This window comes from Cydia strobilella, chromosome 3 (assembly GCF_947568885.1).
Source record: "Cydia strobilella chromosome 3, ilCydStro3.1, whole genome shotgun sequence".
Classification (NCBI taxonomy): Eukaryota; Metazoa; Arthropoda; class Insecta; order Lepidoptera; family Tortricidae; genus Cydia; species Cydia strobilella.
Genome location: NC_086043.1, coordinates 13284874 through 13312492, shown reverse-complemented (window position 1 = coordinate 13312492; position 27619 = coordinate 13284874). Strand labels below are relative to the sequence as shown.

General features: G+C 37.2%; 2 protein-coding genes across 12 annotated transcripts in view; one reads left to right on the top strand and one right to left on the bottom strand.

The window, feature by feature from the left end:
- The window catches only part of LOC134755896 (alpha-catulin), a 131088-nt gene extending 106422 nt beyond the window's left edge, over window positions 1-24666 (top strand). For 2 of the 10 annotated variants that reach the window (XM_063692547.1, XM_063692546.1), the window contains exons 7-15: window positions 1633-1662; window positions 3850-4107; window positions 4828-5002; window positions 6786-6868; window positions 6945-7074; window positions 7401-7549; window positions 10316-10485; window positions 12712-12865; window positions 12954-13994. In XM_063692547.1, coding sequence (XP_063548617.1) covers window positions 1633-1662; window positions 3850-4107; window positions 4828-5002; window positions 6786-6868; window positions 6945-7074; window positions 7401-7549; window positions 10316-10485; window positions 12712-12865; window positions 12954-13382 — 1578 coding nt within the window. In that variant the 3' untranslated portion in view covers window positions 13383-13994. Of the gene's footprint in view, window positions 1-1632; window positions 1663-3849; window positions 4108-4827; window positions 5003-6785; window positions 6869-6944; window positions 7075-7400; window positions 7550-10315; window positions 10486-12711; window positions 12866-12953; window positions 13995-16913; window positions 17303-17990 lie in introns of those variants that run through there. The other 8 variants (XM_063692555.1, XM_063692554.1, XM_063692552.1 and 5 more) reach the window with 7 other exon arrangements.
- Window positions 24667-25083: 417 nt separating this feature from the next.
- Window positions 25084-27619, bottom strand: part of LOC134755887 (septin-7) — a 40247-nt gene continuing 37711 nt past the window's right edge. For both annotated transcript variants that reach the window (XM_063692526.1, XM_063692525.1), the window contains one exon: window positions 25084-26775. In XM_063692526.1, coding sequence (XP_063548596.1) covers window positions 26735-26775 — 41 coding nt within the window. In that variant the 3' untranslated portion in view covers window positions 25084-26734. The remainder of the gene's footprint in view (window positions 26776-27619) is intronic.

The window sequence follows — 27619 nt, the reverse complement described above, 5'->3', positions numbered from 1 at the left end:
GCGTGCAAGTTTAAGAGCGAACTGAGTTGTTCGCTCTTAAACTTGCAATCCCCATAGGGATTCGTAACAATCATAACACCATCTCATTATTTTGCCTGATCGTTTAGCTGGCCTGCTCGGTGAGCAGTTGGAATACACTTGCGGCCTGTGCACGCCCGAAACACGGTCAACTTGCCTCCGTAACAGTTCCGCAGTGAACAGTCTGAACAGATACCACAAAAGATATATTTCAAACCGCACCTCATTAAAGTCATAATCGCATTGCATAACACATGTAGTAGATTAGATAGGTTCGTCTTTGCATTAAGAAAATTAAGATATACTGTCAACTTTGAGGCAGCTGTCACAGCCTATCACGGCGTGGTATCGTCAGTGCTAAATTATGGGCTATTACTGTGGGGAAATTCGGTAGATGTCGAAAGAGCATTTCTATTGCAGAAAAAATGTGTCCGTGCAATAATGAGAGCCTGGGTAACTGATAGCTGCCGACCACTATTTCAGAAATTAAAAATATTACCGCTGCCATGCATGTATATTAAAAAAGCATGTTTACTTGTAAAAAACCGTCCAGATTTGTTTAAAATGAGATCTGAATTCTTCTCAAGCCAGAGAACTCAATACCAAAATCTACTTTATAAACCCCGGTGCAACTTGGATATATATAAGAGAAATGCGTACAATATGTGCATAGTTCTATACAACAATTTTCCCAACAGTATAAAACAACTAAACGCTATGGAATACAAGAAAAAACCAACTAGTTTTCAGTTAGAGCACTGTTTCTATAGCGTTAAGGAATATTTGGAATGTAATTTGCAGTAGTACCTAAGAATTAATGGTTGAAAAATGTATTTATTTTAAGTTAAGTGTTCTTATTATTAATTAATCAATCAATTACTTGTTATGAATTTTAATATTGGAATTTTAATCTATTAATTATACTATTAGATACCATTTTTTTTTTTTTTTTTGAAAATTTGCATGTCGATATGCGACTGAATACTGTACATCATATTTTAACAAAACGACACCTGTATTTTAGAATTAAGTATTCTTGCAAATAAAGAATCTTTATCTTTATCATGATTATTCTGGTTCTATCTTTGATGAACTTTTTGGATAAAATCGTAAGTCGTAAGCACGAAGCTACCATGTTATGTATAGCTAGATCTTATAATTAATCATTTCGCGATATGGCAATCATTTCATCAAATAATCCGTTGGCCACAGGTTGGCCACAACATGAAAAAGTTAAACCTAACCTAACCATAATCAAAATCATACCATGAAGTGATCAATTCTAAAATAACATTTCATGAAATGATTAAATTCTATTATCTGGCCACTACATAATACATTCTTAGGGAATGGTCCATAGTTTATTCCATTCTGCGGTGCATTTTTGTAATTTTCCACTTGATTCATATTTGAAGAACCTGTAAATTCATTTAAATATTCCATCTCAGTTTAAACATTACATAAAGATGAGTTTATTTTTTTCTTGTAGTTGCAACCTTTGTCGGATAGTCGTGACCATCAGGTACAATTTACCAAGGAGGTAGACGAGTGCCTTCAAAATGTTTCGCTAGATCAAACTTTCTATGCATAAACACAGTTTTTTTTTTCTTGTAGTTTCAACCTTTCTCGGATAGTCGTGAACAGGTACAAATTACCACGTAGGTAGACGAGTGCCTTCTAAATTTTCGCTATTACATATTTTAGAGGTAGAATATTTTATTAACTTGCTTTAATATTTTATCGTAATGAAGACTCAGAAGTCGAGCAATCGCATTGACACCATACCGTAAGTATAGCCAGTAAACGCATGTACTATCGGGGACATTCGCGGTGAACCAGTTCAGAAAAAATATATCTTATCCTTATAAGCGAGCTAAACTCCGCCTCCCATAGGGATAACCCATTACGATGCATTTAGGATTCTATATCTTAATAATGAAAAGGGTAAATGCAGGTAATGAGACAAACAATAGGTGGTAAGAACAATTTATCAGTTGTTGTTGTTTAGGCTAAGCTTCGCCTAATTAGGATGCACTTTGGATCTAAAATAAGGATTTTAGTTTGCAAATGCCGATCATCACAAAGACAATGAACGGCAATAAACTTTACCTGAGCTAACCTTTTTTTCCAACACTAACACTTAAGAGCCATGCTATTGGTCATCACTTTTGTGTTATCGCCTGACCGCCTGCAAGAAGAATAAACGGTTTTTGCCCTTAGGGACACCGCAAATGTCCCCGATTGTACATTCATTGCACCTCGAACGACTACGACTTACCTAAATCTAGTTATTTACATACTAATACAGTAACTTTATGAATAATCCAAGTTTGAGACCTCGAGCGCCGAACGCAACTTTGTCAAAAATCGAAAAAACGTTTCAAACTTGGAATATTCATTGAGCCAACATCATAAACAAGTCTACAAAAAAATCAGAACTACTGGATTTCACGCAAGCGAACTCCATTACAAAAGGCGACAAAGTTACTGGATTATACCTCTATTAGCACATTGTAACTTAGTAACTGGGGGATTTCATAGCATTCATTTCTAAAAACAAATCATAGGTACAGATTTAATTCGTCTACAATATGTAATATGTATTTATAAGTGGTTATATATTTTTGTATTTTTGTTACCTACCCTAAGGAATTAATGAATTGTAGACCAGTTAATGCTTAATTTAAGGCTTTTACTACCTGTGTAGATAACCTGCCTATGTAAAAAATATAGCTTTAGCTTCCTGCTATACAGTAATTGCAATTGGTTAAATCTTAGAAATCACATAAGCAAAAACAATACATACCATATCTTATCGTTCTTACTAAGTATAAGTTATTCTTAATTGACGCTTTTATCACTCAATACCTACACTGCAGCCGTAGTATATGCTCACGTTTTATGCCAAAAAAATTACATATATAATTCTTTTCTGTCTATTCATTCTTATTACTTAATACTGTACTTAAAAAAAGGGGATAAAAAAAAACCTATTTAAAAAAACGGACTTAAAAAATAAAATACAATATGTATTATCTCTTTTATATGCGCTTTAATTGGTATGTTTGAAGGCGGTGCCAAGCCAAATAGTTTCTATAGGTACCGGTCAATAACGCCCCAAAACAACTAATGCATAACTAATGGACAGTTTCCTTTATTCTAATCGAACCGCACCAGGGTTGGTATTCGGTTCGACAGTGTTTTGACGCTTTTAAGATTTGGCGTGGCACCGAATTCAAACATATCAATTGCTATAAAAGGAATAATATTATATTTTATCCATTTGGAAGTCGGTTTCTCTTTTTTTAAAGTAAATTTTATTAATTTAAGTTATAAGAATAATAAAAATCTATATATTTTTTATAACAAGTGTACTTCACACTGCTTTTTAATAAACTCCAACACTACACAATATCACGTTACGTAAGATATAGGTAATTATAAAAATCTTATAGGCATTTTCGCGAAACGAGACGTGAAATGTCAAAATACAGCTTCATGTACAAAATCTTGTGCGTTGTTTACTTATCATGTAAGTCTAGATTTTGATGTGTAGCTTACGAGTACTCCAAGATTTATGTGTATTTTGTAATCGGTGTAATAAAATAACAGTAGGGATGAGATTTTTTATAGTTTCTTATCATGATTTAGCAGGTAAAATTAGATGACGCCAAAAAATAATTATTAATTGGCTTTCAAAATCCTTATCTCTTGTCTAATTCATGTTTCATTTTCATAAAAATCTACTATATTGACAAGCAGCGTTTATGCAGTATTAGTGTCGCATTAAAAAATTACTAACTAGTAACACTAACAATTTGTGCCCTATAGGCTGCGCAATGGGAGGCAGGTACGGCGTTAGGCTCACTTCGGGGGCTGACGTCACAAGTTCGGGCAGCGCGCGCTCGCGGCGGCGCGGACGCTCCGCGGCGGCGTGCGCTCGCGTCGACGCTGCGCGCGCTGGTGGAGCGCACGCACGACTTCACGGATTCCGCCTACACGTCGCACAACCACCGGCAACGGATACTGGCGCTCGCCGAGCGGATAGCGTACGAGCTGGAGAGGCTCGTCGCCGTTGCTGTCTCAATGGTGAATTTTGAGCGTTTAGAATTTCAAAGATCAGACGACGCAGAGTAGATTAAACGACCCAGTTTTCTTGTGTCCATGCCGTCTATTAAACTCTGAAACTACGTTTTTTCACATGCTAGATTTTAGTTTCACTGAGGCAGAAACGACCAGCGGCGGTAGCACGGTCGCATTTTTATCGCCTGTCACCATGTCTGTCACCTTCTAACTATGTAAGTGCGAAAGTGACGGGCATAGTGACAGCCGATAAAAATGAAACCATGCTGCGCCCGCAGGACGTAAATATGAGAGACAATATGTGGATTTTAAGTTATGTAATTTACAAAAAAACTTAAAGCACTCCTTATTGACCTTGCGTGCTACAGTATAAACCAATTTCTGGAAAAAGATCATTGATCCTAACACTACAATCAAACCCTGTAAATAAAAATAATGTAATGTGCAATTTAATAGTATGTAACTTTATAATTTAATGTTTATGTTATCTTTGAATATTTTGTATTTTTGTTTGACATGTAAATGAGATGTACATTTATCAATAAATCATCTGAAATCTGAATTGGACGATTTATCAGTGGATTTACAGCTGAATATCTAAACCTAACGATTTTTTCGCTATTAAGAATTTAAAATGTATAACCAAACAGATTTTATACATTTATAGGTAAAATGTATGTTAAAAACTCACATTTTAACGTACTTTTTACCGATGGATTGTAACAGGAGGAGCAAGGTGCGACGGGCAGCGGCGCGGCGCTCGAGAGCGCGAGCGTAGGCGCAGCAAGCGCGGCGGCCGAGCTCGAGCGAGCGCTCGTGGAAGCGGCGCGGGACCAGGCGCGCGATCTGGGCCCACTCGCCGACGACGCGAGGAGGCTAGCCTCCGACCTTGCACACATAGGTGAGTACATGTACCTAGAAGAAGCAAGACGCGACATTCAAGCTCAGGTGTGCGCTCGTAAATGCAGAGCTACGTAGCTTAGGCGAGTGGGCCTTAGACTCGCCGACGACATGAGGTGGCGAGCCTCCGACCTTTCACGCCCAGGTGAATCTATAGTCGCTTGGTCACAAATTTCGACAGACTTGTACGCGCCTCTCTTTAACGAATGGACTCATAAATAAGCGAGCTCGCATAGCATACTTTCTTAGGATAATATGCACGATACGATAGCACAAGCCGTGCTGAAGATATGAACGGAAGCTTCTCGTTTTACCCGGATACACGTATACATATATCAATCAAAAAAACAATCGTTTTAGGCAATCATCGATTAAAAGACTAAAAGAAAGTCACAAGTGACTTAATCCGTATAAATTTAGTTGCAACGCCAACAAAGCAACCGTTTTTATTCGCACACACCATTTATTTATGCATGCAGAGTTAGCAAATACAAAAGAGTATATTTTTAAGGAGTTTAACCTTTTATTTATATAATGCAGTAGCTAAACGCAGCCGTCGGGCTCGGTTACTATGCGGAGGCTTTTTTAAAAGCACCAATAGGAGCGGCTCCACATAACTTGTATCGCGGCCAATTAGAGGCACCTGCTAAATTTAAACTACCTTTTTCCTATTCAAATTTAGCTTAATCACTCTCGTATCAGCCTCCATACTATAACCACCACTTCTACACCCTTTAACCGTTTTCGTGAACTGTACCTTGTAACGAACCAGCACCTATTCAAGATTATAAGTTTGCTTCAAATCGAAGTCTTTTTATTTGTCGTCGAGACCTGCACGGCGGCTACATATGGTCCTGGTCCTTTGAGGACATTCTACATAAGGTCAGTTAGAAATTTAATTTCAATAGATTTATTATTATTTTATATTATACTAAATTACATTAAATTAAATCAAATATACAATTATACATCACAATAACAAATTACTCTGTTAGAAATTTCGTATCAACCAGTTCGTATTTACTTTTGCGCTTCGGGAAGCATTCAATCAGCAAATCAAATAAAAGAGAAGTCGGACAGGATAAAACCGTTCGACCATCCATACGTTGCGCTTTTGCCGAGAGCGTTGCAAACACTGGAAATGGACAAGCTAGAGGTGACACTTCAATTGCATACAGGGCGCGGGCGAATTGTTCGCACCGACGAAACTACTACAAAGCGTTCCTTTTGCCTATACCTACTAACGGATCTCGGGGTCACGTTCCATTGGTTTCCCCGAGAACCCGAGTAACCCACCCTTGCATAACCAACCAATCAAAGTAGGTATACGGGCAGCACAAAAGCTTACGACGGCGTTGATATCTATTAACCGTCTTTTTTTCTTCTGAATCCGTTCGATTTTCTCCGAACATAATGTAAACCCCTTTCAGATTATTCTCTACTTATATAAAACAATAAGTTTAATGAATACACAATTTGTTACGTTGTCCGCTTAACTGGGTACCTAGTGTACCTACCCTATTTATACGATGATAATATTGAAAATGTGATATAAGTAGAGTCTGTGCGACAAGAGAAGAGTCGCAGAATGTATGGGCCCCATACATTCCACGACTCTTCTCTTTCTGCACAGACTCTACCTTAGAACACTAAGCAAATGAGGTAAAAAGAACTATGGAAAAGCTTATCCCCCTACTTTCACTTGCCTTTTCATCTGACTGCCGATTTTTGTAGAGTCGTATAATAACAGGGGGTTGGAACTAAAATTATATTCTTGCTTCCAGCTAGTTCCTGTGGTGAGAGAGAATCAGAGAGACTGCACAATATAGCCAGCCGGCTCCACGAACAATTAGATCACATAATAGAGGTGGTTTTCTAATATTACAATTAAATTATATACAAATTAGTTCTTCTAAAGATAATTTTGGTGCCGCGTGTTTCAGGTATGCAAATTACTTAGGCACATAGCAATGTCGGAGACGTTGCAAGTGAGCGCGAAGTTTGCAGAGATTAACCTGAGGATATACGGGCCACAAGTGGTGACGGCTGCGCGGACACTGGCCGCACACCCAGGTAAGACGCGTCAAGGTCCAGACAGATTTAGCAAACCCCAGTCGCCTTAGAGCATAACCTCAGGTCTGGAAGTACCTAAAGGAGACAGATCAACAATTGTCCCTACAAAGAGTCAGCAACACGCGTTTTTAAACCGATAGAATTTCGAATGTTGGTATTAGATGCGATTTTCGCTTTCCACCGTCGTGTAAAAAAAATATATGAGCAATTTTAGAGACTGTTATTTTTATGAAATTGTGATCTACCTAAATGTATAGGAACATATTATTATTTGGTTTTACCGAGGATTATACTAGGAATTATTAATATTGTTTCTGACAACCCAGGCAGCGCAGCGGCGCGAGAGAACCTCGACGTGTTTGTGGACATGTGGGCGTGGTTGCTAGCAGATGCGGCGCGGCTGGCGCGCGAGTTACTCGACCTGACTGGCGAGCGGCAAGACAAGCACCAGTATAGCAGTTTGCCTAGGCCAGGGGTAATCAACATAAAATTACAACTAATATTTTTACAGTACATATTACCGCACTAATGTGATAATTAGCACATTAGGCAACCATGTTGAAAATTTAAAGGGCCATATGTACTGTAAATCGTTGTACGATACAAGTGCGAAAAATAGGTAATTCGCAACTCGTGTCGATTTAAAACACTCCTTTCGATCGTGTTTTAATTTATCGCCACTCGTTTCGGATTTCCTATTTTTCGCACTTGTATCGTAATGTACTATTAAAACACTTTGGCAGTTAATTAACACGGCGCGGTAAGCGAGCGAGTTACTAGTTCGACTAGACTGCACGAACGATCAGTAAGATAAGTAATAAGAGCAGTACAGTAGCCCTGCCGTATCAGACGATATCTTTAGATAACAGAGATACGCTTAACCAGTGCAAAAATAAACAAGACCCTATGCTTAACATAATACTTAAACAAAATTTCAAAAAATGTCTTTAGTTACTGAGATATTTCAAATTTTAAGTTAGACGTTTTCCAATTTTTGACATTGAGTTTTGCGTATCTCTTCTAACTCAAGTTAAAATAATTATGCGTAACTCTTCGTAGTTTTTTTACGGCGTCTTGATATCTACTATCTCGAGTTATCATAGTTTCGCGTAACCACACGCAGGTAGTACGGCGATAGGCCCGACTCGCGGTGAGGCGGGGCGCGGAGGCAGTATAGTTAATGGATGAAGGTGCGAATGGGTACGAGAGGCTACGGAGTCCGCTTATCTTAAGGCGGGCCGAACGCCCGAACGGTCGTTTAATAGTAATAACATTAAAAGTTAAAATGTAATAGAATTAAAAATATAATTTTACGAAGTATCTTCTCAATACCTACCAACAATAAAAAAATTGTAGTAACTGACAACACTAACGCTGACACTGTAGTTGATATTTTTACTAGGTGTCGTTTAATACCCACAATTAATTTACACCAAACCCGAGTTCCACTAGGTACAGCCAGGGTTCAGCATCAGCTCTATCTTGGGTACTGCTCTCCTAAGTGCTCATTAAGACGTGTTGGGTGACCAAAACATTATGTGCCTATGTTGCACCAAACCTGAGTTCCACTAGGTACAGCCAGGGTTCAGCATTATTTCTATCTTGGGTACTGCTCTTCCAAGTGCTCATCAAGGCGTGTCGGATGAACAAAACAGCGTTTGCCTACGTTGCACCAAACCTGAGTTCCTCTAGGTACAGCCAGGGATCAGCATCAGCTCTATCTTGGGTACTGCTCTCTCAAGTGATCATCAAGGCGTGTCGGATGACCAAAACAGCGTTTGCCTACGTTGCACCAAACCTGAGTTCCACTAGGTACAGCCAGGGATCAGCATCAGCTCTATCTTGGGTACTGCTCTCCCAAGTGCTCATCAAGGCGTGTCGGATGACCAAAACAGCGTGTGCCTATGATGCACCAAACCTGAGTTTCACTAGGTACAGCCAGGGTTCAGCATTAGCTTCGCTCTATGTATACTAAAACCTTCTCCAGAATGTAACAAACACTTTTCTGGAAACCGCAGTCCGCATCAAAATCGGTTCAGCCAAACGCGAGATAATCGCGGACCACACGGGTCAAACTGAGAACCTTTTCTTTAAGGCGGTTAAATTTGTTTGGAGTAACTGACCTTCTGCCATTAATTCCGCCAGTCTGGTTACGCGTACACTAATACAACTAACTCTTACAACTTAAGATAAATGAACTACGCGTGACTACCTGCCCATCCCCTGCTCATCCTCAATGTTCCCCATCCCCTGGTTACACGTTTTACTAGAAGTAGATACAATATAGTCTTCTAACTTTAGATATACGAAAACTTCAATAAGCCCGCGAGTCTTGGCCACGCGTAATATTATTACTTTAAGTTAGCATAGTTATGCGCAACCACCAAATGTATGAAACAGTGGTTACGCCAAACCATGTTTATGCATTTATTTCAAAAACTATGTACTTTTACAAACAAAAGTAAAGAAATATTATTCTTCACGTCTGTTGAAACACAAGACTCATATTAAAAATGACGACTCAATAAACTCACGAAATATACGAGTTTATTAGTTTTCACGCTCACCAAATACTTTAAAGTCGATTTACTCAAAATTGTGTTTTGAGATAGCAGGGATACGTCTGACACGGCAGAGCAGCTAACCGAGACAGCAGCTATCATAAATAAAACAAGTTTACTTTCTGTTCCTGCACACTATAGCTGCAAAAAAAACGGTGTGCGTCTGGCGAGATTGGGCCTCATGGGCAATTGACCAGACGAACCATACCAGCACATAAATTAATTAACAAATTAAAGCGCGTTCGCGTCTATACTACCAACTTTGTTTGGCAAATTTTATTTCTAATTATTGTTTATTTTCTATAAAAAATATCTTGGCGTTTTCGTGAGATGTTAAAACTTTTTTTTAGGTGCAATCACAAATATTTTCTTCTCGGTACTTTTTTTTGCAGTTAATTAACAAATGAATTTACATATTTCAAATCCTTCAAATATTTTTTTGAACTGATGAATACATACTAAAATATTTTCAATAAGATTCTGACTAAAATCGCGATCGCGCGTTGATTGTTCGCGTTCTGAGTTTGCGCATATGAGGCAATGGATCAGACATGTTGCTAGTCGCTAGGCGACGCGCCTAGAAATACACTTCTTACTTAATAGAAAATTTACCGACGTTTGAATGTTCCTATTCCAAACATGTATAACTAAACTTGACTCGAATTTTAAATCGATTTCAGAAACATGGAACGACGAGTAAACCATTAAAAGCAGTCAAATTAGACTCTGAAGAACAAGCGAAAATCGCCAAGTCAGGACTGGAGATGAAAATGATGTCGTCGGAGATGGACGCGGAGACTGAGAAGTGGCAGGGGGCTGCTGCCGACGAGAACAACGATATTGTGAAGAGGTACTATTTGCTAGTTTAATTAAGGCACTGATAAAATGGCGCCGCTATTTGAGACTTCCTCGGCCGAGCATTTTAAAGCTTTAACACGTATTCTGATTTTAAAATTCTGTTTGATATTAATTTAATATTTATCTCTGGTCATCTTGCATATTGATGACTTTACAAGTAAATCGCTCGTATATTTTTACGTTTACAAACAATAGCACGAAGGCCAATTCGAACGTATATTATGATATCTAAATGATAACATTTTACACGTGCATTTCGGTCGTAATAGTTCGTACGCGTATTGGACTACAGAGACGCACGGAAAGATAACAAAATGACATTTAAATGGGTATTTTCATTTTTAACTTGTCCTTTAAAGCGTGATTTGAGTTGTGTTTAAGTCACGTCTAGTCGTCTAACCGTCACTTTCCTGACAAAATATAAGGGGGTTCACATTGACCGCCAGTTTTGTGACGATTGCTAACCAGCCGTTTATGGTACACAGTGAAAACGCCCCAGAAGGCCAATTAAAACTTACATTCATATTCATATATACTCATTTATTCATTCATTTACAATATACATTGTTTGAATAACAGCTAGATATTTACAAAATTAAAAATAACAAACAATACGATCCAATTAATAAAATGTCAATTTGTGTGACATTTTGACATTAACGGGCCAATTCTAATTTTAGTTATTTGATCTGTTTCCGATATGATAATGTATACCCGGATAAGATCGGATGGAGCATAAGATCGTATGATCGCAATTGCTACCAAAGTAGTAGTTATTTTCCATCACTATGAGGCGAGCTCATGTTCGACACGGTTTTCCCATCACGAAAATACGAAGATCGTACTCTGTAATTTGTCACTCAATAAATAATTACAAACTTACTCGTGGGTTTAAAATAGCTGTTCTCAAAGGAACCTACAACTAGCAATACAATGTGTGACGCCATTTCATCCCGCCCCTTTTACCACATTGTAGTAACCGCTCAGTCGAGTCGTGTCAGTCGTGTGTTACGAACGTTTAAAAAAAAGTGTGAAAAAGTTAAAAAAATTATGGAACAGCCCCGTTTTTTTTTCAACGTACGCAACTTATTATTCTCCTTGCTTTAGAGTTAAAATTAGCAATTAGTCCGTTCTTAGTCCAAGAAGGTTTTTCGGTTTGGTGTCTTGAAAAAGATATAATTCAACTTTGAGTGTAGATTACTGCTAAACTATTTTATTAAGGGGCATTATATGAATTAATAATAAGATATTGTTTTCTTTTTTATCATTTGCATTAAACATTCAGAGGTAAAAGTTAGTGAGAAATAAGTAGTGAGACCAAGAAAAGTCTGCAACGATTTTGATAACACACGCAGTGCAAATGTTATTTTAAACGTCAAACTTCTATGAAATTATGTCGTACAAATAACACTTGCACTGCGTATGCTGTCAAAATCGTTGCATACTTTATTTGGTCTAACATTTTTTTTGTGACGTTCTTCCAACTCGCCGAAAAATAGGCCGGTCTTACCCGGGTATACTATATTCGAATTGGCCCGTTTGTTTGTATTGGCCTCCAAATATCAAAATGTACGTTTAAATTGGCCTCACGGATGTGCAGAGCAAAAGTGCTACGCGAACTTTCAGCGCAAAGCGGGAAATACCTGCTACGAGACTACGGCGTAGCACTCGAGGCGAACAATGACGAAGAATATTACCCACATTAACGCATTCACTGCTAGCAACCCGCCAGGCAGGCGCTCAGTTTGTAGCCGTCTTTCGCTACGTACGGGATTTCACATGTTATCGGCTACGCTCGTAGCTCGTAGCGCGCGCTGGCACTGAATGCGTTAAAGTCATGAGTGTCAGTCATGACTGGCACCTGTAAATCCATAAGTTTAACGTGCATAATAATATCTTGTAATTTCCGATTTTCCATACGTATACATAAATTTCATAATTAACAACCTGCAATTTTGGGTTTACGTCGCATTTAATTGCCACTAGCGTTAAAGTAATTAAATTCTAAATCGGACCGCTGAATAAATTCATGAAATGATGAAAATTATCGTGTATCTCCCGATACCAGTATTTATGTGATAACTTCTATGATGAAATTGAGTGAGTTTACGAGCGGTTAAAATCGAACTTGTCATCGAGGATATTATTGCCATTATAAAATAATCATCTTAAATTTTCAGTTTACAATTTCATAAATTATTTATTTATTTTATTTCAGGGCAAAAAATATGTCTTCCATGGCCTTCGCTATGTATCAGTTTACAAAAGGCGAGGGCCGTTTAAACACTACCCAAGACCTCTTCACGCAAGCGGAGTACTTCGCCGAGGAAGCGAATAGACTGTATAAAATAATACGACAATTTTCATATCAGGTAAAAACTTTACACTGCACCTGCTTTGTCCACGGAACGTTAATATAGCTTATTGTAGAAATAACATTGCTATTTTGTTACGTTTCAGGTACCAGCAGGTACAACGAAAAAAGAATTGTTAGAACAACTAGATAAAGTCCCCACGTACGTGCAGCAACTACAGTTTACAGTAAAAGAGCCGACAGTAGGCCGCGCAGCCACCTTCAGTAAGGTCGACAACGTCATTCAGGAAACTAAACACCTTATGAACGTCATAAGTAAAGTCGTCACTACATGTTTCGACTGCGCCAACAAGGTGACTGCCTCTTTCTCTCACATATATGACATATTTACAATTTTCGAGCAACACGTCGCACTTTTTGAAACCCTGAATTTTCTAGGCAACATTAAAACTTTAGTGCATTGGAACGTAATGTTCCTTAGGTACCTTTGCCGTGGGAGTCGAGTGTGGGAGTGGTTAAAAGGCACCAGAGTGTTTCACCTGTTAAGTACTTTAAAGATTCTACTTCATTCGTGACTGTTAGAAATCGGGAACCGGGTGAAACAGTGTCATCTCAGTTTCAAGGTTTATTCTTGGTGACATTTTAAAAGGCAGATCAATACAGTACTTATACATTTTTATTAATTAACTTTCAGTGACCAATAGTAACAAGAATAAATCTTTTTAGTTAATTAGATACTAGTTTTCATTAGTAATTTATAGAACATTTTGAGAGTTCGACAACCCCATCATTGTTTAATTTTTAACGTATGTTTTATTTTATTTTTTCGTTTCTGTTTTCCAATCGCCATGCACCGGGTGGTTCCCTCCGCATCCAGGGTCTTATACCGCTGGACAAAGCGATTAACAAAACCTCAAGAAGGGGCGATTCGGTCTGTCTCGACTGCACTCTCATACATCCCGTATCCATGTATCTGTGTGTTGTTACGTAGTGTACCGAAGCATGTCTGTGTTATCATGCCCATACAAATTTAGGACTACATTAGAGATGTTTTCTTTGCCGTTATTGATATTCGCTAAGAACAAAGTGGACGTACACATTCGTAGACAATTCAGTGTGGATACGTGTTACTAGCTAGAAGCTAGGGTTTATTCAGAAAACAATAATGGTGGTTGGTATCAATAATTGAAAACTTATATTATATGTACAGTCGCCATCAAATATATCGGAGCGGCCGAGGCGCTCACAATATCTGAACACGCCTCTATTGTCAGGGCGTTAGAGTGCGTGTTCAGATATTGTGAACACGTTGTCCGCTCAGATATATCTGATGGCGACTGTACAAGTCATATTTCTACCCAACTTTTATTGGTGGTGTGAGTAGGTACATTCCCTAAACTTGAACTCTACAATGATTTAGACTTAGATTTATTTATTTCACAACATATGATTACAGTACAAATTACATTAATGTCAATTTATAAGAATGTATATTGTGATCGTCAGAAATAAATTTAAATAATAGCAAAATAATCAAAATAAATTCACATCATTAATTACTCATACACAATATAAAATCACCTGAGAAGGATCGTCAAGTAATAAAAAATAATAAACAATGATGAGTGATAATAGATCGTCTCAACGCCGGGCCGTGCTCGTCGACATCACCTACCCCCGTGATGAGAATCTCGTGAAAGCCGAGAAGGCCAAGTCCACCTAGACCTGGCTCACGAGATAACCGCCATGTGGGATGTTGATTCGACGATAATCGTCCCGATAGTCGTTTCAGCGAACGGTCTCATAGCGAAGCTGCTGGCGGCACTCTAGGTTAGGTTTTTATGTGTTTATAGTTTTTTGTACTTTACTTTTATATTCATGTAATAAAATCCTAACCTAAGAAAAATGAGAAATAAAGAAAAAACAATGACAATTTTAAAAATAGGTATACTATTATAAATTATGCAGTACGTATTACTGTATTTGTATTTGTATTTGTGTGTTTGTATTTTTTTTTGTTTTTTTTTATATAAATCAAAAAATTCACTTATAATGGGTTTGCCAGTAAAAAGTTTCTGAATCGACGCTTGAATGTTGTGTCGGTTGTTTCCGTCCTTATTTCTGCAGGTAATCGCTCATAATAAGTCGGACCGATGACATGCGCGTTCTTTGCTGCAAGTGCCATGCGACGTGGAACTGTTCGTAATCGACCTGTAGTTCTAATGTTTATACCAGATACCTCAACGCGTTCAAACAACCTTAATTAATATATTTTTTTTCTCTTTATTTTGGCATAAACAGTCATTACAGAAAAGTGACATTGAAAAGTATTACATATAATATTGACAATACAGTGCCGAAAACGTAATAGATTATAGTTGTAAATTTGTTGCAACGGACCTGAATTAACTTAAGGGGCCGTAGTCGATTTTAGAGCAAAAATTTTAAATTGATAGATTTAGTCGTTGAAATTATACACGTTTTGTTACGTAATATCTAAATAACAAGTATTGGTTTCTATTAGCACGTCTTCTCATCTTGCCTTTTAATAACCAGGTCGCGAGCGTGCGTCACCGGTATTTTATGAAAAGAAGGGGTAGTTTTTAAAAAATCATCAAAAATTTATGGTGGTAAATTATACAAATTGATGTATAAGAATAGTTTCAGCAAATGTAGTAGATTGTTTAAGTATGAAAATTTTGTTGAAATTAAGTCGATTTTCAGAGAAATTGTCACTTGTTTTGAAGTAATTTCTGGAGAAAATTGATTTCGTCTAACTTTCATTTACACTACTTCAAAGTCATAATAATAAAAATTTAGTCTGATAAACGTCAAGTACAGGATATGTGTAATACAAAATTACCATGTTTAGCCGTCCAAACTTTACGAAATTTACAAATAAGAGCGACAAAATCAGTGCTTTACGCGCGTTTACCTAAACGTCCATCAGAAAAGCCAACATTACTAATTTAGTGAGTCTGTTTTCAAAAAATTTATCTGATAAAAGGTAAGATAAGAAGACGTGCTAATAGAAACCAGTACTTGTTATTTCAATTAGGTAACAAAAGGTGTACAATTTTACCGACTAAATCTATCAATTTTACATTTTTGCGACTAAAATCGACACCGGCCTCTTAACTATAAGAAGAAGATGAAATTGAAAGAAGGAAGACGTCCAGTCTGACTGCTATCCCAGAACATGTCACCTTTAAATTTAAGTAAATCAATTAATTTACAGTAAAGTAGCAGCAGGGTGTCATTTATAGGGCATTAGCGTGCCAAGCACCAGGACGTTTACCTTCGTAACTTTTAGCTACCTACTTAATGTCTAAGCGTGTTACTGGTACATTATACATTGATTATTACTCACTTATAATTTAATTAATCGTAACTATTTAATTTATTGTTAATTTTGTTTTTCAACCCTCTAAGTGTGGTATTATTTTAAGTTTTGTTGTACTTACTAACACTATATGGATCAAAATGATTCGAATTAAATAATTGAATTGAATTGAATTAAACAAAGATAAGTTATTTCGACCATACATAATAATTTCGAATAAATATAATGAGTAGTGTGTCATTATTTTGTGCGTCACAAAAATATCTCTGCATGAATGTCTAGGCTTCACACCCACTAGCGTTCGTTTTGCCTGTTTTTGCATAATAAACACTCGATTGGCATCCGTAAAGTTTCCCCAAATGAGTACACCATACGTCATTATGAGTGGACGTGAGCGTAAGTAAGCCGATTATAATGAAACGTACAAAATAAGGGGTTTCAACTTCCGTAACCCAAAGACTGCACTCCTCAATCTATTGCATAGCTGGTCAACATGGCACTTCCAGTTAAGATTCGAATCCAACATAAAGCCAAGGAACTTCGTTTCACTGCACATTGGCATAGGGCAGTTTACTACACAAGGGGTCACGTTACGTTAGACTTGCTGACGTTCAGAAGTAGCCCATTTGCAGTAAACCACCGTTTTAATTGCCTACATGCCTCGTTGATGTTCTCACCAAGACTAGACTTACACTTTTGACCGACGTTTTTTGTACGTTGTTATACCTTATTTTGTTTCTGTTGTTTTATTTTCCTTTTTCAGTATTCCCTGTGTATGCCTGAGAGAGTCCCTATGCATTGGAAACCAAATTTACGCAAAACATCCACATTTAAGAGTGAAAATAGTGTATTGAATGGTTAAAGTAGGTACACTGTGTGCGAACTGAAACCAATTGAATAACCCGTAACACCTCCAATTGATACTAAACCTTTTAAAAATCCTGATATATAACTACGTAATTCAAACCAACATTGTCTTTTTTTCGAGATTTAGTGTAGACTTGTTTGAATTATTGGTGGTGTAACTTATATAGCTAATTTTGAATGTTGTTGGTGTGTGCTGTTTGCAATGATAATACAATGTTTAACTAGAATAGAATGTGTGGTATATTTCCGTTTATAAAGTGAATTTTTACATCTGCTAGAACATGGTGTTAAATATAACATAAATAAAATAGTACTTTTGCTACAGTAATATATAGTTACTCTGGTGTGAAATCGAGTCACGCGGATAACTGACTGATCTGATAAAAAAATTTGCTTTGCATAAACAGTTGTTTTCGCGTGCATGGTGTTTGGTATCATCTCGGTGCGTCCTCGCCACGAAGGCGACGTACACGCCGAACTCTCACTTGGACTCACTAGTAATTCCTGTACTCATAGTGAAATACCTATGTGATCAAAGCACACCGCATGCCGAAAAGGAGACTAGCTCGGGACAATACCTAATGGTCACTTTATCCAGCCTAAATAAGGCTTCTTTTAGTCAAGAGATTTTGCGGTATATATACCGCAAAATGCGAAAATAATATCCGCAATTTATCATTATGTGTATTTATCGGTGTAGGACTGTAGGTGTAATATGACCAAAACGGGCTCGAGCCCGGTGACTATGGAGGAGAACGTTTTCAGTATGCGACGTGCCATTCTGTAAATTTGAACACAAATCGGTATAGCTTTGAACAATTTCGAATTTTATATAGGTATGTCATAAATAAATATCAAAGTTGATCGGGCCTGTTGGGCTTTCCCACAGATGAGGAGCTATGAATAGCGAGTCCAAGTGTGAGTTAGCACGCCTATCCCGACACTATGTTAACTGTGTGCGTGTAATGTGCAGTACAAACTGGAGTTCACGGGGCTGTCGGCGGGCGAGGCTATGCGCGGACGCGGCGTGGCGCGGGACGAGGACCCGGCGGCCGGCGGCGGCGGCGACGCCAAGCCGGGGGGCAGCTCGGGCGACACGGCCATGTGACAGTACGGCATGGGCCGGCGCGGCAAGGGCGACGCGCGCCGGACCAGGGTCAGCTTCCTCTTGTTTTAAAGACTGATGCGTCTCTAAAACGAACGTCGCCTAGGGTCGGCTGGATCGCTCTCTTGCGGTTACATCGCTCTCGTGAAATATGGACGGATAGATTTTGATTTCGATGTCGGTGATAATTAACTAGCGAGTTTTGACGCTTAGATATCTCCCTCAAAATTTTACATTCGTAATGTTCGTATTCGTAGTAGTTTTTCGCTAGATACTATTTCTAATACTCTATTATAGTATTTTCTGAAATCTTTGAAATTTAAAGAATAGATAGTTCTGTATTTTACGAAACGCTCTAACCGGATCTTTGAGGATCCAGACGAGTGGTGGTAGATAGAATCGAGTTGAGTATTAGTCGTACAACGAAATATAAACGAAGCGATGCGTCCGCAATATTGTTTGTATCCTGGAAGATCACATGGATCAGCGTCTACTATCGATGTAGCCTTGTAGCGCTGTATGCATGTGATTTTACACTCCGACTCTGAAGGCTGTCAACCGTTTAACAGTAGGTATAGACGATACGAACCGATATCGTGACTGTTCGATGGTTGGCAGCTATTACACTTAATGTAAGATGGACAGTACGATAAATTTAAAGTATTTAAGGAAGTAAGTTTTGGCTAATCACTTGCGACACACAAGCGCGCCCTCTCGCGGACTTGAGGTCTATTCTCTTCTAGATAAACTAGGTAGTTAGTACATAGCAACAAGTAGGTAGCGAGCGCGCGGTCGCGACGCATTTGGCTGTGCAAAAATAATAATCTACTAAGTATTGTGTTCTACAGCAATTTCTAACTGTATTCGTATTAGACTAGGGATCAGGCATTAAATATATCGACATTACCTGCAGTTGTTACAATCGTTACGAATTTTATCTTTATTACTATTTTGTGATCGGTAAGAAAAGAGTGAAATTGTACAATAAATACTTGTTAACTACACACTCATAAATAATGTTACACTACCTAGTTAAACAAAATACGTATGTATATACAATAACACAGAATAATAAGTACAAAGTATTTCCTATTCTTTATGTTTCCCTTATCTAAGTATGTACCTTTCTTATACCTTTTATCTACCTACTTGTATTTTAATCTATGGTCATTTTCCTGTATAATTACCTCACACCCCGGATTGTTTGTTTGTCTTTACGCTATTTGTCTTTCCTACTTGCACCTTTCTGCACCTTCCGTGGTCCTGTTGCACATTTTGTTTATGCACGTTTGGCTTCCTTCATTACTTTGGCATCAGATAATATCAGACGCTCTTTTCCTAACATCACGTCAATGAATATTTACATCTTCAGAACGACACAGCGTGCGCATTCGATGTTTACGCATTACTAGAAGTTTATCTTTCAACGAGTAAGTGTACATACGTAGGTATATTAGTTCGGTTGATGTCTTCGATTCTGCGTCGTCCGGACGGCGACTTTTGCATGATTGTGAAACGGATCAAATAGATGTGTGTTGCATGTGTGTACGTGATTATTGTATTGAATGTCGTACTTCATCTTTCCGACGGGGGATGTTAAGTAATAAGATAAGGGAACTTGACTCTGGTTGCTAAGAAGCAGCACCTACGTCGCCGAAACGCATGGTGTTATATAGACCTTGTCTGCGCAGGTGGCAGCACACGCTGCATGCTATGGCACAGAATACACGTTGACTCATCTTTGCGCGTTGATAAACCAATTTGCTTGGTAGCTTCGCGCGTACGAGCGGTGCGCGGGTAGCGCGTGCGAATAGCTCTCGCGTGATTTAGGTAGGTACCTGCGCAATCGTAATGAGCATTACGAACACGATTCTCGCCGCTCCGTGTGTTCTGCGCCTAAGCTAACACCATATCGCCGGCATGACGCCACAGACCATATCCGCATTGTCGCTAATTAATAATCAATCGTTACGGCAATAACCAACATATCAATTTAATTAGATTTATCGATTGTTACCGAAAAACGACAGGGTCGTTATTTAGTATTTAAGTATTTTTGGGGGCTAGATTACTTACAATAGTTGGTACCAAAGCGTCAGACGATTCATTTGATAAGTAATTTGAAGTGTTTCCTGTAGTATGTGCTGGCTATGCTTACAATAAACGTGTATATATTTTTGAAGAGCGATTGTTAATAATGCACGATCGGCCTATGTTTCGAAGCGTTTAGTTTAGGATAGGCATCAATTAATGTTATTGTCTCGCCATATCACGTTTCGAGTGTTGCCAACTGTCAATTATTATGGTGGGAGTAGTGTACATGCTTTCTGATAGCTCTCGCCTCTTCGTGCTCTCACCTGTTCACGGTCTATATAACACTTCGCATGTTTCATACACCTACTTTTAGCATTTACTCTTTAATTTAACGTGAATGATGTCGGCTTTCTATAATTTGTAATTATAATTATAGTAGGTACCTATTATATTATTGTTATACTGTAACTGTAACGACTACTCTTAAATCTTATTGCCTTCAAAATAATTTTACCGTTATGTACTTACTACAGTCCTGTTAAGATACTTAAAACTCTGAAATTAGGATAGTGATATGCTAACAATATTCGAGTTAATGTAAAGAGCTTGACAAAGCTTTATAATGAAGAGTTGTGAATCGAACTTGTGGCCACGTATCTAGATTCAAAGATTAGTATAAGGCGAGGCCGTGCCGCCTGATGCGAGGATCGGATAGTTGCGTTGCTCCTCTAGTTCTAGGTAGCGTGTAACTCACAAGCATCGATATATTTGGCATTTGGTCACATTTGTGCATATTGCATGAATGTGTTATGAACTGAGGTTTGACTTCAACCGTAGATATATCTACATAATTATTAATTACACCAAATCAGCCCAAACGCTCATCACGTAGTAGAGTTGAAGTTTATTCCAAATGTCTGTTTTCCAGCATGTCTATATTTTTATTTTTTTTATTATAAACTGATCGGCGATTGGCCCTAGTCACACCTGATGGAAAGTGAAGACAGGGCCTAAGATGGAGCTCACCGGTTCAGTAACAGCCTATTCACTCTTGTTTTAAAGAGACCGAGGTCATATTGATCAGGGAATACAGATGGCGGGAGCGCATTCCATTCCTTAGCCGTCCGTACCAAAAAGGAGGAGGCAAAACGTTTCGTCCGAACGAATGGAATGTGGACCACGAACGGGTGCATTCGCTCCCCGCGCCTGGATGTCCGATGATGGAAAGGGGAAGGTGGGATCAGGTCGTGTAGTTCCTGTGCGCACTCCCCGAAATGTATCCGATAGAACACCGATAGGCAAGCGACTCGACGGCGATGCTCAAGGCTCTGTATCCTTGACTTGACAGATGGGTCATCGCCAAAGAGTCTATGAGCCCGGCGCTCTATTGAGTCCAGTATATATGGTCTGATTTGTGATATTTAAATAGAAAAAACACATTATTACATAACGCTTTTTTTTTCAAACCCTAAAGCCCTAGTGACGTCACTAGCTATGACACGCTTAGCTTTTATACATTTCACAATTTATGCCACATATCTTTAGACATGTACCTATCCTATTAGTACTATGCCTTATGGGAAACGGTCGAAGAGATAGTTCAGTTCCGGAAACCGCTACCAAATTTTAGTATGCTGTTGGGCATGGTACTGGGTCTCCAAAACTACCGGGAGACAGCGGCGCCGGCCATCTACTTCAGCGGAATGACGTCATCAAAATGACTCCCGCCTCGTTGCTAATATTGCATTTTGTACCCAAACTATGCATTGCACATACACGTGTGGGGTATTAAACGAAAGCCAATAAAATATTATATACTTCACTAATACACTATGTACCAAAATATACATATTGGAGACCGAATAACATGCCCAACAACATACTAAAAGTTGGTAGCGGTTTCCGGATCTGAACTATATTCCGATAAGGCAGTGCACTATATTGAAGTTTAAGTATCAACTGGATGGGCAGACGCAATTTTTTCTTCATCGCATCTGGCCAGTGCCCTCGCGTGCCGCTTTGACTGTTCAGTAATTACGTACCTATATAATAAGCGTTCACCGCGAGCCGTGGACTACGATATAGGTAATTAGTACACTTAGATATTCAGCTAGCGACGTTATAATAGTTATCATACGATTCATACGTACTTTTACTTCAAAACGATAGCCGTTATCGATCAACTCTACGTCCTAATGAGTGATAATAATACCATAGCCAATTAAATAATAAGGAGAAGTCATATATATACATATGTACAATATGGTATTCCTCAGTTATTGTTACATTTGTTACAGATTGCGTCTTAATAGCGCAGTATCAGTGACATACAATTTGTTAAGCGGTTTGCCCTTTGCTTATATCGCAGCGCAGCGCAATCTATTTATTATGTCAAGTGAGCTGACTATAGTGAGTAGCTCCCTAAATGACGCCATCTACAACATTGATGACGATCCACAATCATTTACTTGGCTCTGGTAAAAACAAAGCATTCACCAAAACAGTGAACAGTGACCAAAATCACCACGGCAATCTTATGAAACATTGGTAGGACGTGTAGAATAAGTAGGAACATTTATTTTATTATAAAAAAAATGTTATTCAGTTGTTTAAAAGCGTATATCAATTGTAACTTATTTTTTGACCGTGAACAGTTAATCAACAAATAAATTTAATAAATAAAATGTCAAAATATATCTACGTCACGACTGTCAGTTTAAAATTTCACAGTGTATTAGTTCGCTCACGCTGTAATGCTGTGTAATTTTTTGAATCAATAAAATACATAAAATTATTTGCAATTTTTGAATGAATTGCCTTTTTCATCAGAACAATGTCAAATCCTCCTAACGAAAGTAGAATTATACAATAGGGTATCAACATAATAGATCATAAAAAGCTATACTACACACACGTGCCTCGGTAGACACCTACGTAATGTAGGCCCTACTCGCGTTAACGGTGACGGTAAGGTACCTAGCGGCCTCTAGGAGTACCATTTTTTAGATTTAAAGAGGTGTAGTGCTAAAGTCAAAGAAAAATCATGTTATAAAAGCAGTTTCAGTAGATGGCCACACTCAACTATAATGTAGGTACCTATAGGTATCTCAAAACCCCTCTCAAGTGCTAAAGGAACCCGCACTTGGATTAAGTCTCCTTGATGTTCATAGCACTTTTTCGCAAACTGTAGGTACTTACCTAATTTATATTAGGGGTTTATTTTTATTATTTTCAAAAAACATCAAAATGTTTTAATCGAATCAAGTATGGATACCCACTAATAATTTTTGCTCATTGTATGGAATTGTACAGAAGAGGAATTTTTGTGTTAGCACTTGGTGCTACACCTCAGTACACGCCAACGCCATCTAGAGAAACTGATATTTTTACAATATCATTTTTATTGATTTTAGCACTATATTAATTTCTCAATTTATCTGCTAGTTGTCACTTATCACCTTACTCAGAAGCATTTAACTCGATACAATAAATTGACTTCCATCACATTATAATATTTAATTCAATCACTTATTTCACAAAGGAGCTAATTTCTTTGGACCTTTGTAAAATAACTAATTGAATCCATTAGTGGTTACGTATATAGATAATAGACAAATAGAATAACATAACAAGATACATGAGATAATTTGTGATACTTGACATTTAGTGCAACGTCCTGTATAATTTTCAATATGTAGTTTTTAAAATAAATGGACAACATGAACACCAAACTTATTTAATTGTACGACGTAGTTATATTTAGAGATGGAATAGTTTGGGACGATAGTTCAAGTAAAGTAATGGATTCCCTTTCAATATGCCAATATGTCTTAATTAAAACCTATACGTACGACAGTAGCTAAACAGTCTATTTAATAATTTAATGATAGCGAATGCTTAATGCAATGAGCTTCCTAATTCTTTCACTTCTTACAAACGAAATTATAAAATTTTCGTGTTATTTGTCCCATTTTGAAATCCTAGGTGGAGTCCCAAAGTCGGAACATAAACGAACCAAAGAGTAGGACTTAGTTTAATAAATGTTTAGCCTAATAAAACAAAATGCTATAATGAATAAGGTGCAAAGTACCTATCTAATAATAGATATATTTCGGCATTCTCTTACATGTAATGTATAAATGGTGACCCTGAAGGAGTAAAACCCCGATAAGTAATGTTGTAAATTAAACATTTATGTGTCGTCGGATATTTTGAAATCAATTTAATGTAACTTTTTTAAGTGTATAATAAAGATTGAACCTATTGTCATGAAACTGTTGTGATTGTTATATATTTGAAGTTGCATTTTCATTAAAGTAATTAGAAGTATATTTTCCATAGTGCTGCCAAAATATTAATGATATACTAGATGTAGTCATGTTGTTTACATAACGGAATATTTTGAGGTTCGTGAATTTATGGAATGTATTTTGATGTGATCGAGGAATGTATAACACTGTGTACGTGATTTAATACATCACTAATTAAAAACAAATTCATACGAATACAATGAATTTTATTTTATTACCTTCAATCGGGAGACCGCTGAGATATTAATAATAGTTTTAATAAACCAGTACAGCACTTTGCACTTTGCTTTGGCAGTTTGCGAGCGTGATGTATACAAAGTAAATTACGTGGACGTTAGCGTATATGGCAGTGTTGACATTGTCAGTGACTCGTGGTACGGGTACTAGTAACGGTAATCGCGAAAGTAAAAAGTTTCAATGAGAACACGAACTAAATGTGTGCTACGTTGGTCCATACCTAATGAGAAACAAATTGGACGGAGACTCCCAAAAACTTGGTTTGTTTTATATATTTTAAAGGTTTTGAAAAACTAAAATAGATTTATTATTGTGTTCTTGAGGCATGAGAAAGAAGTCGCCTAGGTTAGGATATAGGATAATTTGAATAAAACATTAACGCCTATATATTACGTATTTATTTATATTTTATTCAAAGGTACAATATATTACACCGACTGAACTTCGTCCCCGCATACATCACATATCCTCGCTATGACTAAGCAAATGATCAGTATGGTAAAGTGGGCCGCGACCCTACACAAAATACAAAATTAAGCATAATCTTACCACTAAACTCCTTACTTAATGCGGAAGTCAATACTGCGTTACAGGAATTAAATATAATTAAACCATGGCATTACTGGTAAACGATTATGCATATCGGAAATATTTTTCAGCGTTTAAACCGCCTCACCTATGCTATTTCCGGTTATTTGGAAGAGACCATGTATGAGACAACCGGAAACACCATCAAAATCTACTGCCTCTTCTAAAATAATGTGTCGTGTTTATAAAGACGATTCGGAACAAACGCTCAAAAAATGACCCATTTCATAATAAGTTACTTGCAGTCACCAAGTTCAATATATCAAGTTAATCTATTGAATAACTTGATATTTTATACTTTATGTCCCATGTGTAATCGTGACTACAAAACAAAAATATTTACATAAACAAATGCGAGTATGCAATACATTAAAGAATATAATCACAATAAATAGAAACTCTACAAGTATGTCGAATTAGTTCAACAAAAAAGAACGTGGTGTCGTAATGTCTTATCTAAATATTTATTAACTTATATATTTTAGCGATATGAGTGGTGATTTAAATTACAAAGTATTATGTCTGCGGTAATCAAATATAATAATATGAATGGTGAACAAACCTCACTCCACTCCATTACAAATATTTGAAACGCTAACACCTAGCTAGAGCTATTGAGTCTATGTCACAACTGAGCTATGAGCATGTTCCGTATCACTAAGCCGAGAACGCTTCCTCACTCCAATAAGCCAAAATCGTATTAATATGTATTGAAAACGAAGTAAAAATTATTTTTATCTAATTTATCGTTAAGATTTAGAATGGTGTCCTAATTTATATTTTTCGTCTACAGTACGTAACATCTCTACTTACAAATATAACAGAAAATAAAACTCTTCACAGCTAGCTTTTGTAAAGTTTATTATGCTATATTTATCAGTAAAGATTTTAGTGCCTAGAGTTTAATGTCACACAGTTTTTGAGCTGAGAAGTCAAGTCAATGTTTATTATATTTGTATTTGATAATTACGATACAGCTCTCGTAAAATACTTGTTAAATTACAATATTGTAAAGACCGAGGTCTTACTTATGCAGACCATTAAAAGCTATTTGGCATCTTTGTGGACGTCCATGTCGAATTATAAAGTGTCAAAGTACTGTTTGTGCTTACTTTCGTCAATGATACAGTAATTTAAAAAACGGATCCAAAATATTAAACCACCTTGTAAAATCCATACTACAAAATTCCTTTGAAGCACAAGTCGTACAAAATTAGGCCTCACTTATCATATAAATGCTTTGTCATGGAAAAAAACTTATAAAACACATACAAAAAGTAATCTCGTATAGAAACCTGTACTGGTTTGTAGTGTAATATTATGGTTACACCCAGCTGATAGTCTTTAATAAATCGTTGTTCAATTACGCTACAATCATAGCTACTTCTTACACGTAAAATATGTAAATACATGTGGTGCCTTGTATTGGGGTTGTCACCAATATTAAATAGCTATTCCGGATGTGACACTCTTAAAAGACCAATCTGAAATGTAAATATGCCAATATAATATAGGTACGTATTAATAATTTCGATAAATAGAAATATTAAATACAAAACTAAACATGAAATTAAGTCTACTTACTGATATTTACAACGAATATATCAGGCGTTAAATAATAAGATTTAATTACAAATATACGTTATTGTAAATTACGAAAAGTTAAGAAATGATGCAGACATATCTTACTCGTTTAACAAGAGACAAAGCAATATACACCATGAATCCATAAACAATCAATATAAACGTGCAATTTGCTGAAGTCTAGCATAGTTATTAGCAACACCCGTCACAACGCTGAAAATGGCACAATATCCCAGAATTAATACAATATGACAATTTATACATATAGGTTATTCGAAACTTACGTTTCTTGTTCAATTTCGACTGCCTAAAAAACCAATAGTTTCTGTGAGGCTTGGAGCAGTGTAGGTACAAACGATACGTACATATATTGTCTTGATCGAAATTTTAGAAGAAACACAAGTATTGAGATCTAAGGCTAGACCGTTTTTTATGTTAAGTGACGACCGCAATGTGAAAACGAGAATGCCGCCGTGCTAACAATATCCGCACTATAACCATTAAATTGTGTACTTTGTTTTATAAAGCAGGACGCAAAATTAAGTTGCTTTTCACATGTATTATACATTTTGCAGATATACTTACAAGCCAGCATTCACACGCTAGCCCTTAGGCCGTATTAGTAGCTAGCATAGACAAGATCACAAGAGGAATAGTACCAAGCACCAAGTGGTGCAATATATCGTAGGAATGGCTAACAGCCGATTCAAACAGCGCTGAACCACACTAGTATGTCTACTGTCG